The following is a 20,196-nucleotide window of genomic DNA, read 5'->3' on the forward strand; positions in this document are numbered from 1 at the left end:
AAGTAAGCCCAACAAAGAATAATTGTTGATTTCTTTTTTGTTTCAACAAAATAGCATTCTGCTTATGATACGATAAAGCATTGAACATGTGCGAGAAAGCTTCAGGTATGAGAAAACTTATTTAGAATAATCCCTTTCAAAATGCCAGAGCAGTGAAGTTTCCAGTTAATATTCCATTTGTATCCTAAAAAACATTCCCACTATAATGTCAAGCTGTGATCTAAAGCATGAACTGCAAAATACATTTTAAAAAATGCGAACCCACTTCATGGACATTAACGAACCCTTTTGACACTCGTCCTCACCCACATGTATAGAGCACAGGTGTTATGCAAGCATTGTGTAATCTATGCTTTGCATGCAGGCCTCAGAAGAGGTAGTGAGACGTGGAGAAGCACCCGCCTCGAAGAAACACCTGAACCTGTCAGAGAGACATGCACACCAAGCGCAGCGTGTACGCAAAGTATCCACTAAACCAACTGTTGTCGGGGAAATATGTCTCCGTAATCTGTTAAGGCCCAAGTGTTGTCTTTCCCTCCGATCAAACACAGGCTGCTGTGTTTGATCAGGCGCGCGGCGTCAGAGTATGAGTGACTGCACCGGATTATACGCAGTGAGAGAGGAGTCGGTCCTGGATCAACAACAATTGTGCAGGAACGCCGTCTTTCTCCGCGTCCGAAGAGGCGGCGCATTCTTCAGACTGTATGGTTAAACATACGACACCCGTTGACGGGGCCGGCGCACATCCGCTGCCGCGGCGCCGAGTTTTCTAATAACCGCATTTCATTAGGTTATTATTTCACCGCGTAGCGACGTTTGATTGTTTCTGAAGAGCGCTCTCCTCTGTAGACGGAGCGGGGAGAAAGAACAGCCGCCTCCACCGAGTCGTGGGATGCGTAATTTCCATCCGATATGCACACCCACCACGAGCGCTTCCTTCACTAAGCCTGATAGATGGCACTTGAACATAAATAGATTGAAATAGCAGCGCTGCAAGTGGGCCCTTGAAAGCAAATGAAAGCAGGCCCAGAAAAGACACCTTGTTCCTCTGGATGTCCAGTGCAAAATCACAGCGAACCGGCGATTTGCAGTAACGACGCCTTCATGAACTGACTTTATGTTCAGAATTTCAATTTTGTGTGGCACACTGAGGCGTTTCTAGAATATGACACTGTGGTAATACATGTATTTTTAATTAAGTTTGGCTCGTACGTTGTTTTTCTAGTGTTTAGGAAACGCAGCGTACTAGGATTTCTTAAGTGCAAGGCACACAGAAATGTGCACACACAAAAAAGACACCAAAAGATCTAAATGGATGTTTAAGGAGATCTTGATTAAAAGATGGCGTCCCACTCCCCCGTATGAAGTTGCTAGCCGGGCGCATGCGCTGAAAAAGCCTCTGAAGACTCTCTTACACTTCTCGATTTATTTATACGACTCTTGTAGACTTCCGAACCGGATCCGAATGTGATAATTAAAGAGTCATTTAGGGATTTTGGAGATGCTCCTTTCCTTTTTCAATTAATGTGTAGAAGAAAAAGTGTTCTTTGGACCCGTGTTTGTCACGTGACGCACACAGAAGGTTCAAATCCCCAAAGTGGGGCTTGAAGTAACATCCACTGTAAAATACATTTAAATGAAAAGTGTTCTGGTGTTGAGGAAGAGGTGTACGCGTTCATCTGACAGCACCGCGTGTCCGTCTAAAAAAAATGAAAGGCTCTTAATCCATCGCTGGTACATATCTTTGCTCTTTGAGCAGAGTTTCTCCTTATGTAGCTCAAGCGTGGAGCTATCAGCGCTCGAGCTGTTGTCCCCGCCGGACAACGACGACGCAGAGCGCTGATGTGTGCATGAGGCAGCACAGCGCTCACCAGAAGGGCCTGGGGACAGCTGCGGAGATAACGCTGATTAATCACATGACACTGTCTCACCACACACACAAACACACACACACACACATAAGGAAGTTAGTTTTTACCTTTGAAAGTTAACAGTCGCCAAAGAGGCAGATTCAAATCGGTCCATGCGAAAGAATCTTCAGCGATTTGCTTGTGCCGAAACACAAGAAAAATAACTTTTACAGCTCCCTTGAGTTTTTGATCTTTTTGTGTCGGGCTGGTTCTTAAAAAGTAATTGTGTGCATTAGAGTCCCTGCTGCAGTGTTGCAATAAACACACCTGTGTCTGAATATTTTGGAAGATGAAAGTACAGCACCAGCATCGTCTTTCTTCAGCACCGAAAGCTAAGAGCATTCCATTTCCTATTCATGAAAAAAGAAAAGCCCTCACACTTCCCTTAAGTGGAGATAACATCTGGGATAAGAAAGCAGTAAAGAGTAAGAGGGAAAGGGAGGCGGGAGAGTGTGTGTGTGTGTGTGTGTGTGTGTGTGTGTGTGTGTGTGTGTGTGTGTGTGTGAGTGTGTGTGTGTGTGTGTATTTGTGTGTGAGAGTTCTTCAAAGCTTGGTGTAGTGTGTTGGATCAGCCCTGGGGAGGGTAGTATGGTAGATAAGCCTGTGACAGCTGCCAAACACCTCTCTGTGTGTGTGTGTGTGTGTGTGTGTGTGTGTGTGTGTGTGTGTGTGTGTGTGTGTGTGTGTGTGGGCCCCCCATTCAGAAAGATTGTTTCTGAATCCCAACCACCTGCCAGCTCTGCTCCCTTATGGCAGGTGTGAGTTGGTTTGTACGTGATTCAGACCGCTGATGAACGCGGAGCATATGTGACCGTCTTATCGCCAGCATCTCGCTGTAATAACATTAAGACGGCCGCATTGATGGAGAGATTATCAAAATGTGAGGGACTGTGAGGGCTGCTCATGTGAATTGTACGTGCCTGATGATTCAGCTCAATAAAGGAGAGGGAAGTGACCATAAAAGGTAAAACATCACTTACACGAGGATAGTATGGAGCCCTGCATTAATCAATATTGAAAAATTAAGAAATAATAAGTCACAAAACACTAATATTTAGTTAGAGTATTTGAAAGTGGACCCTTGCAGCTTTTATCTGGTGTTTTTCTTTTATGTATAAGTCCCTTTTTGTCATTTTTTCACGACATAGGAGTTCACGTTTCCCTCTCACTTTGGATCGATCACGTGTCCTCCGCATCATCGATAGTAAGCTCAACAACTGCTCCCAGATTTAGCCAGTCATTTTGAATCCACCAATAAGTAGCTGCTGCTGCAAATAAACACAAACATCTGTCTTTATTCATGTGTCAGTTACCACATTTTAACCAGAACAACAACAATGTAAAAGTATCTCTGAATCAACTCTCTAGCGGCTGATGTACATACACATTTTATATTTCTTTAGCTTATGAAAACCCTAACCCTTGACGGGGCGGTAGAAATGGCTGCAGCTAATATTAGCTAATGCTAGCCAATGCTAGCTGGGTAATTCAGAGTTTCTAAAAACTACCAGAGAGAAACGCAACAATATGATGACCAAAGTGGAACAAAGTCTTTCTCCGTGGTGTCTCGCCAACAGCAGCCCTCGAGCTAACCCTGCTAACACTGCTAACCCTGCTAACACTGCTAACACCGCTAACACTGCTAACACTGCTAACACCGCTAACACTGCTAACCCTGCTAACCCTGCTAACAACGTCTCGTGACTCTCATGCTGAATAATAATCTCACAACCCGGCCTGGTTAGCCGGCTACGCATGTAAGCTAAATAAAGGGAGAGGTGTAACATTAGGCTAGCTTCTGTGTCTGTGTTTAATTTCAGCAGCTGGTGATTTATTTATTCATAATTACTTTGACGTAGTTGTTGCTCTTGCTAACAGGAGCTAAAGTTTGGGAACAGGCGTTGAGCTTGCTAGCTCAAGAGAAGGCCTGAAGGTGGGAGGAGTTGTGACAACATCCCCGTCATACAAAGTGACAGGAAATAAAATAAAACAACTGTTTGTAATTAGTTAAAAATTAACTAAAAATAGAAACGTTAAAATGACGTATTATAGTAAAGCGATCAACCTAAATATTCTCTTTGATTCTTACTTAGTTGGTGGTCCAATTAAATATATTACGCAGTGATTATTTCACCTTCTTTCACTTGATTTAATATTGACCACTGGGGTTCCATGAGAGGCCCTTAAATCTGCAGGAATATGAACTTCGGGGTCAGTATTAACGAGTGAAAAATAGCAATGACAATAAATCAACAGTCTCTCAGATGTGTGGGAGAGCGGAAGAAAAGTTTTCCTGGCTGACATCACCGGGGTTCAGAGGTTAAATTCACAAGCAGGTGGCCAGGCCAGAGAGAGCCTGAACCAGGGCGTTTCTTTTTTGAGGCTCCATTATTCTCAAGCCAAACCAAAGTAGGCCAAGCCACGGCATCTGTTTTAATAACCTGTTGTCTAAAAGTGACAAATTCAAACCAGAAGATTGAAACTTTGTGGTGTCGAGTAAATATATTTTCTCAGGAACTCAAGCGACTGCGTCTTGGCTCTGTACCACAATTGCAAATTGGAAGGTCTGTAAACATTGTGTGTGGAGTTCATTGCTGTCAGATAACAAGCTCATGTTTCCAAAATGTCAGCTTTACAGGAGCTAAGAAAAACATCAGTGTTCTGAGGCTCGATGACACAGCGTTGGGTTAAAAGTTTGGAGTTTCTCAACAGACAGGGGACTATGAAACCATGCCACCGGAGAACTAAACGAAAATCAACAAAACTGAAGTTACGTGGTTTTCAAACAGTGCCATATGGGACGGATTCAACTCGAGTACAGAGCATTTTATTTGACTTAAAAGGCCTCATGCCTTGCTGATCTGCAAAATGTCAAGGCAGAATTTCTCAACGTTTTTCTCCCCCTCCTGTCTCTCTCTCTCTCTCTCTCTCTCTCTCTCTCTCTCTCTCTCTCTCTCTCTCTCTCTCTCTCTCTCTCTCCTCAGCCTGCCACTGTAACCTGCACGCCCGCCGCTGCCGTTTCAACATGGAGCTGTACAAGCTGTCTGGCCGGAGGAGTGGAGGCGTCTGTCTCAACTGCCGTCACAACACGGCCGGACGCCACTGCCATTACTGCAAAGAGGGTTACTACAGGGACATGACCAAGTCCATCTCTCACCGGAGGGCTTGCAAAGGTAACAGGAAACAGGATGTGCCAGAGGTTAGAGCACAGTCTGTGCACAGTCGCCAGTATTTACTTTCCTCTGATGGAAGAGCTGTGTTTTACACCAATGCTCTATTTCTAGTGGGGCAAAGTAACCAAGTACATATGTGTGACTTAAGGACAATGTTATCGTTTCTCTGACTGACCTGGTTCATTAAGTGCTTGTAAACATACTGTATGAATTGCTCGCAGTTCAACCAGAAAAAAATCAGCAAAGATTAGAAATTGAACACAGCATATGAACATAAGTTGCTTTTTTCTTCTTTCTTCTCCCATGAATCATGTCACACTCATTTAGATTTATATTGGGACCTTTTGATTGTGACCTGACCTCTAGATTGAGAACCATTGAATGAAACGTAACCGTTTATTCATTCATACTAGCACCTCAATCAGCTAAACTTTACTTTTGACATATTAAGCCAATTCTGCTGATACTTCTTGTGTACTTTCACTTTAAGCTACTACATCAATGTGTTGATTTTGTCGTTGGTCCCTGTGGACAAAAGCGCTCATATTTCCGAGCACCAGATTTCCAGTTTAAAGTTCCTCACAGTAACTGTAAGCAGGATTTAGACTGCAGCCCTTTCCCCATCGCGGTGAAGGTGTATTACTTCAGTAAAGGATCCGTGTTCTTCATCCGCCACCGTCTGTTCCACACTTCAGGCATTAAAGGAATTCTTTGAAAAGTTGTGGAGAAAAGCGCCCACCTGTGTAGGTGTCAGGGAGCTGACCCGTGGAGCTCCCGAGCTATTCGGGGTCCTCTGTGGATCCCTGACGAGACAAACATAACAAACAGAACAGAGGTGTGAGCCGATCCACTGAACGGAGCGGTGGAAACAAGTCGCTAATCGTCCCTCTCCCCTATTCGTACTTACAAAACATAGGCACGGAAAAACAACACACACACACACACACACACAGGTGTGAGTACATACGTCAGATTCGAGACCAAAGCCGCCAAGGATTAACGTGTGGGGAGACAAAAGCTGGGGCTCCTTCTGTCTCGCAGCACCTCAGGGAGTAAAGACAGGATCCGAGGCCCTGAACAAACAACCTGAGCTGTCACTCAGTCACTCGGCTGTACGCACACCGGCAAAATATTCCATAGATGCACAAAATACTTGTGCATATCGATGCATGTCTCTGGCTATGTGACTGTGGGGGGGAGCATTGCTGTTTTCTGTGGAGTGAAAGTCTGTTTATATGGGGGGGAACTTGTAATGCTCATTTATCTGCATGCCATTGTACATTTACACCACACTCCTTCACCACATCCTAATGACAACTGAGCGTCTCGGGACGCCGCTCCTCCGGTGCCCCCCCGCCCGCCCCTCACATACTTGGTACACCGCTGGCTATTTAAGACACAGATATTTCCCAATGCATGCCCCAACGGTTCTCCCCATCTGTATTCACTCAGCTTTGCGTGAAATGAAAGAAAAAGGCTCAAACAACAAGGCCTCCAAAAAAGCCTTTTTCAGATTCGGGTATTTTGTATCGGAGCGCGCTGGGATCGATTTGCTGCATGTGGTCGTGTTGCGCTGAGCACAAGCGTGATAGATTGTCCGCACTGCCAAAAAAAAAAAGACAAAAAAAGACAAACAAAAAGACAAATGGTTCTCTGCTGCCAGCCTAAACATTTTCACAAGTTGTGTTGGGTTCAGGGGAGACGGAGGCGGAGCAGGTGAGAGTCACAGAGGTTCTCACTTCTCCTGATGGAGCAACATCCATAGATCTCTGCAGAAGTCTTTCCAAACAGCTGACGGGTCCGGGCCCCTCTCCTCAGCCCTTCACGTACCCGGCTCGGCGCTCTGGGGTCGAACCTAAACAGCCTGATTGCTGCCCTCCTCCCTCGGGTGACAAAAACAGGGCGGTGTGAGGGATCAGTTAGGACCCACCATATTTATTGTTCAAATCAGCCAACCATCCCACTCTGCTGTTGTTGGACAGGAAATACAGCACCGCGCCAGCGGAGCCGGGAGGAAGTCTGCTTTCATTCCCCGTTCCTTAACCCTTTAACGGTTTGCTTAATAGTCGGGAGGTTTAGCAGGAAAAAGGAAAAAAGAAAAAGTCTCTGCACCTTCGTCTCTAGTGGCAGCGTGGAATGCCTCATGCTTTATTTCCCAGATTAACAACTTCACCCCTCATCAAGCGCAGTGTAAACACGGCTCTTGGAGAACGACAGTGCACACGCCCCCCCCTCTCCCCTCCCCTCTCCTCCCATACGCTTGGCAGCTTAAGCCTGTAACTAGGCGCAGCGAGTCCACAGGGACGAAGCTGGTACACGGTCCGCTGCACACCAAACCCCCACTGCAGGTAGAAATCAATTCATCTATCCAAGTTTGTAGCACCCCCTGTGAAGGAAGTGAGGCTGTGGTTTTGGACATTTGAGATGGAAGTGGTAGGAAACACAGAAAAATACACAATAAATTCACCTTCCAGCACCTTTTAAAGCTTTACTAAGCTAAGCTTTGCTAAGCTAAAGCAACTCAGCCACCAATGTCTTTGGTTTTTCAATGACGCTTAGTTACATCTGGAGCAGAACATTTCCATTTCCTCACGCTCATGCCATATCAGAGAAGTCAGAGAAGATGGAGAGCGCTCCTTGTTCTGTGAGCGCTCTCCATCTTCTCATCTAACTCTGGGCCAGACAGCGAATGAGCGTGCTGATACAAATTCAAACTAAAACTTTAATAAATCAGCACAGGCTGCAACTTGACAATGATGGATGCCTGGACTAACTTGTTCGGCGCCCACCCTGATGTATTATTTGTAAAAGCTGAAGGTGGATAAACAGGCGCATGCAAACAAGAGTTTATTTTTCTGATTTTCATTTCACAGATTTTTGGGCGATAAGGAGCCGAAAGAAAACTTTGATGGTAGAAACCGTCTCCATTTCTGTGATGTCATCGTGCATGTGTTTATTGTTAGCTGATGGCTATTTAATTGTGTTTGTACTTTCCATTAAAACAGCCTTGTCTCATTTTATTCAAGAAACATGTTCACGATGAATTGTCACAGGAAATTAACTGGATCCCTAAAAAAAAGAAAAATCACTGTTATTTTAATTCAACAGATACACTTAGAAGACGCTTTCACGATATAAATCAGGCAAAAGAAAAACAAAGATGTTGGAGATTTAAAAGAAAAAAAGATTTAATAAGCATCTCGTTATGTTCATGAAGCTCTATAAATTCCAACTAAAAGCAACTCCAAAAACTCTGCTGGACCACTTCAAGCAGATTTGAAATGACTCTGCTGGTCCATATAACACATGCAGGGCTAATAAGGAGGCTGGGCTTCCACTTCAAACAAGGCTTTATGGTAAATGTTTGGCAGAGCACACACCCGCACAGAACAAATTTCTCACATTTAAACGTGCGATCCTCCCAACTAACAGCTTTAACAGACTTTGAAGTGCGTTCCACTCGTCCGCTATTGGGAAACATTATTCAGACGTATTTGCATGCAACTCTTTGCCAAAAAAGCTCCACATTGGAAACTCAATCTGAAGAGCACACAGTCTGTCTGATCACGACGGCGCGGAGGACACAAAGCCCGCTCTCAAGAAAAGCTCAAACACACACACACACACACACACAGAACGCACATGCATTGTTTTTGGCGTTTACACACAGTGGAGCGATACAGTGCGGCGAGGGTGAAATACGACAATTAATCAAGTTATTTGCTGTTCCAGAGAAGACCGAGTGAGGAATCCCGCGGTCACGACGGCTGGAGGGAGGGAGTGTAATTTGATTGAGGTTTTTCTGCTGGTGCGCGGCCCAGTTCCCCATCTGTGATGGTCTGGAAGGAAAGCCTGCTCCAATGCGAGCGGGTCCTCGCTAGGTTTCCGTGCGATGTCTTTTTATTGTATGGAATATGTGTAGCGTCAGCAGAGGGGCGGGACAGACACACACTGTCGCCGTTTAAAGGCAATATATATATTTTTTGAGGACGCTGGTTTTGCAAACCACTCTTGTTTTCAATTTTCAAATCACAAGTTCTTTACTCGGGTTCAATCACAGTTTGATGTTCTTCCCCTCCCTTCTCCTCTTCCTCTTCCTCCTCCTCCTCCTCCTCCTCCTCCTCCTCCTCCTCCAGCATGTGACTGCCATCCAGTCGGAGCGGCGGGGAAGACGTGTAACCAGACGACGGGCCAATGCCCCTGCAAGGACGGTGTGACAGGAATCACCTGTAACCGCTGTGCCAAGGGCTACCAGCAGAGCCGCTCCCCCATCGCGCCCTGCATCAGTAAGGCTACGATGTCCACGCAACAGCCGCTCACAGGGGGAACTGCTGCAGCTTTCTTAATGAATGTTCATGATATCAATCTGTGTTATTACACTTTTCAGGAGAAAACCTTTGGGCTGCCAAGTAGCCTCATCGTGCATAAAGTCATTTATTAAGAAGGGGGGGGGGGGGGGGGGGATTAAAATGAACACCTCATTAGTGACTTGATCTCCTTGTAACGAGGCATCAGGTCAGCAGTGAAAGGCTTCGGGTTCCTCACTCCCGAAGATGTCATCAGGATTAATTAGGGTCCCTTAAAAAAGCAGTTCTGCATGTGCAGCCACGGGGATTTCTGACTACCCCTTTGTAATAAATGATGCATGAAGCATTAAAAAAATGTATGTATTCACTAAAATAATAGAACAATCATAATTAAACCGTTTGTTGAAACTGGAAGCAACAATAAACTCTTTAGAAATCATAAACTTCAGCTACTCCCTTAAAAGCTTTGAACTCACGCCAGAAAGTGGTTCAACCAAATTAATGTGTGTCTACAAGAAATATTTGGTTCTGGCAGCTTGTTGACGTGGAGCATCGCTGCTCAAAGTGCAGCAGACCCTCTGAAGCCCCTGGTGCAGCCGGCCCGAACGCGGCATGAAATGGACGCGTCGTATTTTAAATCAGCCGATGTTTCACTTTCAATAGCGTCCATTTAATCCCCTGATCGACTGGACGTAGGACGTGGGCGCGGCCACCCTTACGTCACCCATCGGTTTGCGATCGAAAACCCTCGGAGAACCTCCGGACGGGACGTGCTCGGTATGCATGAATTCGTGGCTCGCTCTCATCTCGTGTTATAGTTGAGATATTTTGGACAGATATTTGGCCGTTCAAAAACACAGCCTGGATAAACAGACCTGGATAAACGTGGCCTTGTGTGCCTTCCACGCCGTTAACGGTCTCTCTCGCAATAAATCCCCCGGAACGAGTCCGTGGGAATGACGGCTGATATATTTATTGGCTGTATCTGCTGCCTGCAGATCCCGGGCCCTCGGCAATAAACGCCGACGCCTCGCGGAAACCGAGATGGGTCGCTAGCAGCTGCTTTAGCGAGGAGCGTGGAGTAGCTGGCTGGCGCGGTCAGATAAGATAACGGCGACGTCTGGGAGGTCATGTACACACCAACAACTGTCCGCTATGTTCCCGGGGTTGACATTCCTGATAAAGGCCTGCGTGGCGATTGGACATGGCGTCTGTGTTCTTGTTTGGCCAGAATCTTGAACGATAATCTGAACCCGTGAACCCGCGGGAATAGCATTTCCCTCGATGCGTCGGGGGAAGGTAACAAATGTGGTGTAAAAGCCGGAGGAAACGGGGTTCTCGAAGAACATATTTGGTTTCATGTATATTTATTGAGATAATGCCTTTTGGCTTTTTTTTTTTAATGGCGAGATATTACATTTTTGTGATATCTAACTCGCTGCCAGCTCCGGCTTTAACAAGACCGGCGACCTTGGCTCGCTGCACCTACAACACCACAATCCGGAGGGAGAGGAATATTAATGGAAAACTCACAGTCTTGTTACACAGTATTTCAGCACATCTGTGTGTCAAAATCAGTCGTCATTAAAAAGACATCCCATTAAATCTGTGCTCGGAGGGTTTTTTACATTCTGCTCTGTGGAGAATAACCAGGAAATTGAACTGCATATATTCCCACCATCACGTAAGTTTTATTCTGTATTGCGTTGCAATAGGATCACAACAGTAAAATCTATTCCCCTCTGTCACAGAGATCCCAGTCGCATCTCCGACAGCAACTTACACCAGCTACGAGGAGCCGTCAGGTGAGAAACACAGCCCGCTGTATTCTTTTTTAAACAATCAAACAACGCAACACATACCTGGATAAAAGTCACATTAATTAATATGCTTATTTTCAATTCACCTGCATGAGGTGGTATTGTGTTTTATGTCTTTTCTGTAATGTCCTCTGCTTCATCCTTTTAAATCCCTGTGCAACTAAACCAACGCAACACTTCGAGCAGCGTGCCTGTTTTTTTTCCACCCCTCCGCAGTCGTAGTCCTCAGTTAAACACACGTCAGTGAGGTCTGAGTGCCGCTGATGTAAACTCCAGATATTTTGCCAGCGCTCCCTGTGGCCTCGTTGCCTGTAGTCCCAGCCTGCCCAGCGGCCTCCCCAGGGCCTCAGCCCTAATCTGATTACATGCTTCATTTGCACCAGTTTGTATTTCAATCAAGGCCGGCTGCGCCGACAGCGACGCCCGGCCCGACCCCATTGTTCATGTGCTCCGACGAGCGTCTCCGTGTTGGACCGCTGACATGAGAGCATGTGCAACAAAAATATCTACCTGCAGCTCCAGTGGAATTTGTCCGTCCTTCAGTGGCCGATGAGGAGAAGTAAATGACCAGCTAACAGGCCGCAAAGCTGCCGCCTCAGCTGGTTAATATGCATTTATTAAATTACAGCGTTAGCTTTCACCATGACCCAGCTTTGGTGGAACGGACTGAGTCACCTCGGATCATCAATCAGTGTCTGATGAGAGTGGCGCCACTGACTTCATTCAGCTTTGTTGCGAGTCCCACTTCCTACTATAGTGACTGGTGACTGTGCGGAGTTTGGATTCCTGTCAAGAGACTCCACACAGACACCACCCTCCAAATTAGGAGCAGCGCGGTCCCCCGGGGACCCGGCAGAATGAACGCGGCACTGCTGCAGGGGCACACAAAGGGGGGCGTTTGTCCTCGCAGCGGGAGATCGGACCTTAATGAGCGCCGCGGGTGTAATGGCCCAGCGCAGCGATTGCGCTAAAGGGGCTAATGGGCAACGTCGGCTATCAAAGGGAGGTATGATAAAGGCCCCCGGGGGGCCAGCGGGAGATAAAGCGGCCCCCCGGCCCTCGGCACTTCATTTACATGGAAATCAGGCGTGCTCGATATGGACTCGTCAAATTCATTTACTTTGGGATTTCCTCTTTTCTTATTTCTGCCGCCACCCCAGAAAGCGGCCAGGCATTCCACCAGAAATGCTTTTCTCTACATACATGAATTCGATCCTCATCCCACGTCCCCGTACCGCTCTCTTTTTTTTTTTTTTTGAGAGGGAGGAGAGGGGCGTTTTTTTCTTCCTCAATCATTACCCAGGCAACCTCATTCACACGGAGCATAATGGGGAAGAAAGGGGAAGACTGGACAGAGGGCTGGAAGAAATAATGAAGTTTGTCCATATTCAGGCGAGCTGAAAGCTCCCCTCTCTCTCTCCACTGCCCCCTCCTTTCTCTTCAGACGGCCCAGCCCAGCTTTCCCACCCCCCACCCCCACCCCACCTGAAAAGAGCACAAGGCTTATTGCTCTGGGAGAGGCGGACTGGAAGGGGTGAGGGTCGGGGGAGGGAAACACTCAGAGACGATCTGGTTCCAATTTGTGTCAGTCAGTGGCGAGTGGAGGGAACAAATGATTTCAATTTTTCAGTCGGCCCTCTGGTCCCGACAGCAGCACCCTCGTTACAAAAAAAGGCACCGGGCGCAGTGACAGAGCGACAACGGCGGCCATCGATAAAGCGCTCTGGCAGGTCCAGGTACACATGTCCAGGGACACGGCGGAGACATTCATCAAAAGTCCGAGAGCTTCTTCCTCGAGAACGATCCGCCTCGGCCGGCGTTCCCAGTATTCGCTCTCCTCCCATCACGTGGATTAGACGCCGCGAAGGGTCCCTGCTAATTTTCCGTAGGTCGCTGGCTAATATCCCCCCCAGTGACCTTCCTTTGTGCAGGGGTGTCCTCTGCAGCCCTCACAGCTCACACAATGCATGCCAGGACACTGACGAGGGAGCAGGCTGGAGTGTAAAAGTTGGGAGGAGCATAGTGAAGAGTGTGTTGACAGACACAGGAGGATCTGTGTGAGCAATAACCCGTTCCACAGTGGCACTTTAAAGGCATCTTGAAGACCCCGGGGGCACAAATAGTGTGACACAAAAGGACCTCATGACACGCACATGGGAGCATTTTATGAATCGCAGGGTGAAGTTTACCATCTAACGTTGCCTCTGTCTTTCCTTTTCACCTCTTCTCCCGTAGACTGTGAGACTCACTGCAAAGCCTCCAAGGGAAAGATGAAGATCACGATGAAGAAATACTGTAAAAAAGACTACGGTGAGTGAGTCCAATGTGCGGGAATGTGCGTTGCCAGACGTCAGCCAGCAGTCAAGAGGTCATATGTCTCAATTAATCAGACCCGGAGCGAAGCCAATCCACACCCTGGTGCTGCTCTCACACAGCCCGAAGCGCCGTTTAATTCAGATTCTGTTCCCGGCATCCAAAACGCGGATGATTTTGAAGTCTGGACGAGTGACAGCCGGCCAACGTTCAGCTCATTTTGTATGTTGATCCAGCTGATCTGATCACACAGTGCAGGTGTTTTCATTGACATCTCGCTCCTTCTCTGGTGTCAAATAACAGGTCAAAAGGTAGCACTTACCCTCAATCAAATCACATTATTAAATGCTTACACTGCATGAAAAAAACCTACACTTTCACGACAGGCCAGACAAAACACCTGTGATGTCTGAAACACGGATGAAAGAGAAGGATGGCGGTATCAGAAGAGTTAACGGTTCTGAGAGCCGGGCGAGTCATTTCCCCCTGGACGACTTTGTGCTGAGCTAAGCTAATTGACTGCTGGCTCCCGCTCCATATTTACCGCACAGAGCTGAGTTGCATCATATCTAACTTCCGTATGAATGCAATAAACTCACGGCAACTCGCGCTCTCCCCGAGGTGAGCTGTTAAAGACGACAACCAGCTGTGGATAACTTAACGCTTCAACCGCACACTCTTACCGCCGCAACAGGAAAGCCCGCTGCCATCGCTCTTTTTCTGTAACCGGAGTAGCATTAAAGCGCTGTGGAGTGAACAAGCTAGCTGTCGTAAGCTAGCTAAGCTGGTGGACCGCAGCGCTGGGTCTCAACGCCGCTCTGACGGTGGACAAGTTGTCTAGCTGTTCGTCTCTGGTGTCATGTCCGCTCTCTTCCCGGCGAGCCACGACTACACTGACGTTTGTCGCCACCATAACGCCGAACAACAATAGGTATTTTCTTTTGCACTCGTCAAATAGTACTCCAATTCTCATAGGAGTGATATTCTGTCTCTATGGTTGAACTATTCCTTTAGCTGAGGACAGGATGGAGGATTACAATGTGTAAACACTCATAGGTGTGTCGCCTTTCCTCTGAGGATCGCCTAAGATGCCTCATCTCTGGTCAGTTATAAAATTGTGGAGGTCTGAACGTTACAGACCACACAAGAACGATGCACACGCTTTTTCCAACAGTCAGCCTGAGGCATTTCAAGCGAAAAAACTTGACTTTTTAAGAGCAAATCCCAAACACACCAGAGAAGCCAAAACACACACAGCAATCACATTATGTTGTCGACGAATCCACAGCACGAGTGGCGCAGCTGAAAGACATCTAACGGTGAAGTGCCAGGTAAATAAACATCATATCACAGGGTATGACGCAATAATGAAGGAAAAAAGAAAGCCTGGGTGCCACCACAATGAAGCAGAGACAGCTGCGTCTCACAAACCAACAACTTGGAACCAGACGGAAGTTTGATGGTTGCTGATACTGACGTTTACACTTCACACTCAAACCAGTGCCATACCTGTAACTTGAACACACTGAGGGAGAGAGCTGAGGCGGTCGTCGAATACTTGTTTTCATTACACCGGCCCACTACTTCCACTCACACGGCAAATGATCCGCTGCGCTCTTTGGATTTTCCGCACCATCCATCATGGGCGGCAATATAATAGCTTATCTGTTGCCGGTGGTTCAGCATCTGTTAACCACAGAAAAACAGAACCTCTGTTCAATCAAATGTCACACATCGCGCCTCAGATAGGTTTTTACAAGTGTTGACTCCTCTAAAAACACAGTGAGAGTGCCTCTGCAAATAAAAACTACATTTTTCTCCGCTATAAAGGTTCTTCCCCATTATAACACATGCAGCTCCCTCAATGTTGATGGCTTTCAGACATGACCAACTGGCCCCTCATTCAAGATCATCATTGCTGAAACTCCATCTTCACAGACTTCAAAACGACATCCAGCTAAAAAATTGGCCAAATTCATTTTATTCCCCCTTACAGCTGAGTAGACAGTAATTCAGGCCATTTGTTGTGTTTTGCTAGGAAGCCAAGCGCAGCCATTATTCATATTCCGACCGACTTAAATCTTCATCATCGGCGCTGAGACGGGCTCTGCGTCTATAAATCAGTCGGGCTGAGTCAGGCAAAGCGGGCGTTTCCTGTTGCTCCTCTGTGAAGTTCGTGTCTGGAAGCAGATGATTCGGCCTGAGCCGCTGCTGAGCCGGTGTGGCCGCCATCGTTGCTTAGCATGCGCTCCCTCCGCCTCGGCCCTAATTCATTTCTCAGGCCTGTCGCCTCGCTTTTGTGGGAGCTTCGGGGTCTCGCCTCTGTTCTTTTAGGGGGGCCGCAACCCCGCCACCCCCCCCCCCCACCCTCCATGTGTGAGCGGTGGTGCGGGGCCCCGCCCTGGGGGTCACGGGAAGGGGCCCTCTGTTTAAACACAGTTGTGCGCTGCGCCCGCAACCGCGCATTCCTCGGGGCACAAACAGGTGGTAAATTAGGCGGACGGTGACGGATTGACGCCCCCGGAGAGAAAGAAATATGTTTTGTTTATTCAATTTTTTTGTTTTCCACCACCGCCGTAGCTACGGAGATGGAGGACACAAAGGGATTATATTCTCGCCCGACACCCTCCTTCTGCACACACGCACCCTCGCGCTCCCTCCCTCGCCACCGGGGGGACAATGAATCAAAGCGCCGCGTGTTTGCCGACGCTCCGGGATAGCGCTCAAAGGCCAACACCCCCCCCCCCCTCCCAGGCCTCCCAGGCCACCCCTCTGTGCTCACCCAAGGGTAACAGGTCCCAGATCATTCACTCAGCTGATAACCACGGGGGACAGGGGCCTCAGCGCGGTAATTAAGCGAGCCCTAATTTCATTAGCCCCTTTGCTTGTTGGTGGCATGCGGTGTCAAGCTGCAGCACACCACCCAAAGAAGATAAACCCAGCTGGAAGTTTGGCGGCGAGGGAGGCCCCACGGCTGGCAGACATTGTGCGAGTGCAGGATCATCTCACACTCATTGCCTCTCTCCCTCTCTCTCTCTCTCTCTCTCTCTCTCTCTCTCTCTTTCAACCGTCTCAGCAAACAGTGTCAGCGTGCACCACTTCGTAATAGATTGTTGTCCTCTCAGTGTCTCCCTGTCTGGTGTCCATTTCGCCCAAAACCCCCGAGTGGTGCGGATTTGTGTGCTCTTCGATGGGGCCGAGCAGACTGAGAACGCACTCGAGCGAGAGAGAAAGGACGGAGAGAGGCGGGCGCGGACGGGGAGTCTGGACGCTGGGGCCGAGCCTCCTCGGCCTGGAGAGGAGCGAGCGCGCTATCTCCGGGCCGGATTCTCACGCTGCGGAGTTGGACGGGGCTCTGGGAGCAGAACCCCGGACAGCTCATGAGGTCGGAAACACATCCCGATTCTCCTGGAAGTTTTTCTGTGGCTGGGAAGACAAATAGCGGCCCCCTCCCCCCCAAACTCACCCCACCTCTTACCCGCCTCCCCCCCCTCCCTGCACACCCTTTATGTGTCTGGATGAAGGAGAGCGCTGCGCTGAATGGCGGGGCTGTGAGAGCCCGCTCTACTCAAGCCCAACAAACCTTCTTTCTTCTGAAATTGTGTGCAATTTGCTCACACCGTGCATTGACACACATACTCAAACACCCCACTCCTCCGGTTCTTGGCAGTGATGGGGGACGACCGAACATGAGCACTGAAAGTGATCGTGTTCAGCCAGCGAGGCGGAGAAAAGGCCAACTTAACCTAGCAATCTGAAGGAAGTGTGAAGGAAGGATGTTCTCATGCGTGCGTCAAACAGAAACCACATGTAATGTTGAACAGATGATGAGATAAATAAAAGATAGGCCGCACGTCCAACTGATTGTCACTCGAGTCTTTCCCATCACCTAATCCAATCTTCAGATTGGATTCATTCTCACAGTCGTGGGCGAACCCCCACACGCACACTCAGGCGTTAATGGCACATTCCTAGCTAAACCCACGGGGGTGAAGCACTTCACCTCGAGCGCAGATTAGCTCCATCGCTGCCGAGCCGCTCGCCCCTCGTAGCAGTCACAGCGATGAGGTAATGGCCGCTCCGCCTGACGGAGGAGGCTTTACTCATTTCCCGGTATAAAGATATCTGTAACAAGTGGCGTTCCAATAGTTACCAGGGTTTGGCCGGGTTTGGTCTGCGGTTGTCAGCGTTCTGATGAGTCCAACTTCACACCTAATAGACCGATTGGAAAGGATTCGTTTATTTATAGTGTTAGCAGATGTGGCCATTTTTCTATAACAAAAAAAAACAAACTATTTTGGCCGTTTATGTGTGCTAGAAAGAACTTCTTATCGACGTCTTCCTCCTCAAACTGAGCCACCTGAAGCAAAAAGCCTCTCTGACCGTCACATGACAGCGCGCCCTCCGCCATGAACCTTTGTGTTTGCTGTGGCAACAGTTGCCGTAATAGGGAGCATGCGCAGGATCACAAGGAAAGGTCGAAGGTCAGTGATGAGGGGAGGGACCGGCGACACGCCGCACAGTCAGCAAATTCTGGCTCCTGTTCATGCTGAAGGTTTTGAGGTTTTGCTGGACCTTTTTCCACAACACCGTAGGAAAGCGTTGGCATCCGTCTGTCCTCGTAGTTTAGGCCAGATGTCGACACAAGGTCACGGTCCAAACGTGTTCATTTGATGTGGTACGACATCATTATCTTCATAAAAATAGATGTGACGATACGTCTCTCATTTTCTCAGGATCCATTTAGTTTCTATTTGTCCTGCTGCCACTTGGCATGATATGAATCTACATTCATTACCATTAGCTAATGAGATCTCTCGATGGCAGCATGTGGTGTTCAAGTGCTGCCGCCGCTCATTCATTTTCCTTTTCTACCCAGGGACACAGAGTATACCAGAGGTAATCTCCATAAACACATTCTGCTCGCATATCTAGATTCTGGAGGGAAGATTTTGGTATCAGAGCGTTCTGGTTTTCCGTTTGTCGTCCAAGAACTATTGCCCAATCCCGTTTGAGGAGGCTTTGATGAATGCAGGTAAACGATCCGTGTGGAGGGCAAAAGAGGCGAGTTGAGTGTGTCTGGCAGAAATGCAATATGGGAACTCACCAGCTATCCCCAGATTTAGCTTTTTATTGGAAATATAGCCTCTTTCCCCCAGAGGCCAGTCCATCATGAGACTGAGAGCCGAGATCGACCCCGAGATCGACCCCGAGATCGACCCCGAGATCGACCCCGCGGTTCAAGTCTCTCTGGTTGGGCACCACTAGACGATGACACGTCCATGTAGGTGGTCTAACCCCGGCTTCTCTCTCCTCTCTCCACCAGCTGTCCAAGTGCACGTGCTGAAAGGAGACAAGGCGGGCGAGTGGTGGAAGTTCACCGTCAACATCATCTCCGTCTACAAACAAGGCGAGCACCGCATCCGCCGCGGCGACCAGCTGCTGTGGGTGCGCGCCAAGGACGTGGCCTGCAAATGCCCCAAGATCAAGCCCGGCAGGAAGTACCTGCTCCTGGGTACGGACGACGATTCCCCCGGGCAGAGCGGCGTGGTGGCGGACAAGGGGAGCCTGCTCATCCCCTGGAAGGACCTGTGGGGCCGCCGGCTGAGGAAGTTCCAGCAGCGCGACAAGAGGGGGAAGTGCTAAAAGATGCTGGAGGCCAGCGAGAGGGCGAGGGAGGAGGCGAAAACAGCGTCTCCGCTGGGATGGATGCGAGGAGGAGGAGGAGGAGGAGAGGAGGATGAATGAAAAAAATGTAAAATAAACTGGAAGAATAACAAGATAGAAAGACACAGGTGAAAGTAGAGGCGATGGGGGAATGACTGAGTGCTGCTGCTCTGAGTTGGAGCGAAGAGATTTAGTGTTTTTTGTTTTTTTTTCTGAAGTTTTGTGAAGGAGCTCGTTCTACAGTTGTTCTGTTTCTGTTCGTCTTTCATGGTCCGTGTAATTGCAGAGTTTGCACCTAATGTTGCAGATACGTCACACCCTGACTATTTTACCCATGATGCCGTTGTTTCGTTGTTCCCTTACTTGTTGAGTTGTTTTAAAGAGCAATGCATCTACTGTATCACTCTTTGTGTATTCATAAGAGGATCTGTCTCCGCTGTGTGAAGCATCGTCTCGTTGAACGAAGAGACTTGTTGTTTTTTTTCTCGTGGCATTGAGGGACTCCACTCGTGTATTATAAGTTGCTCCTGTGGTCTGTCAAACTTTGGATAAACTCTGTCAACAGCTAAACGTGAGAAAAACTAAATTGTGGATTTACTCTGTGGGAAACATGATGAGTGTCATCTTGCCGCCATAACGACCCGCCGCTCACTCTGCAGTAATGATCCCGTCTCTACTCAGCGCTTATCGATATGAACAGATATATCTATATATTTATATACATATAGATGTATAGATATATCTATTCATATGTCTCGACAGTATGTGGATGCATGTAAAGTAACCATACGTGCGTACGTAGACATTATTCTTAGTAGATGATGCCGTAGCATCGGCTAGATGTAGAGTAGACGTGTCCACCATGCACTTATCTTTACTAGTGTTAGAACATATGAGATATGTTCACAAAGAAAAGAAAACTGTACCATCGATGCACACAAAAAGAAAAGCTGTACAGTTCAACCCCTGCTCGCCTCACTCGTGACGGCGGTTCATTGTTCTCTAA

General features: G+C 48.0%; 1 protein-coding gene across 2 annotated transcripts in view; it reads left to right on the top strand.

The window, feature by feature from the left end:
* The window catches only part of ntn1b (netrin 1b), a 37,386-nt gene extending 18,184 nt beyond the window's left edge, over nt 1-19,202 (top strand). For both annotated transcript variants that reach the window (XM_068579494.1, XM_068579495.1), the window contains exons 3-7: nt 4,895-5,083; nt 9,220-9,369; nt 11,142-11,195; nt 13,446-13,520; nt 18,850-19,202. In XM_068579494.1, coding sequence (XP_068435595.1) covers nt 4,895-5,083; nt 9,220-9,369; nt 11,142-11,195; nt 13,446-13,520; nt 18,850-19,169 — 788 coding nt within the window. In that variant the 3' untranslated portion in view covers nt 19,170-19,202. The remainder of the gene's footprint in view (nt 1-4,894; nt 5,084-9,219; nt 9,370-11,141; nt 11,196-13,445; nt 13,521-18,849) is intronic.
* Nucleotides 19,203-20,196: the final 994 nt, after the last annotated feature.

The sequence above is a fragment of the Clinocottus analis genome, unplaced genomic scaffold (assembly GCF_023055335.1).
Source record: "Clinocottus analis isolate CAN_PGR_092001 unplaced genomic scaffold, fCliAna1.0.p SCAF_16, whole genome shotgun sequence".
Taxonomy (NCBI): Eukaryota; Metazoa; Chordata; class Actinopteri; order Perciformes; family Cottidae; genus Clinocottus; species Clinocottus analis.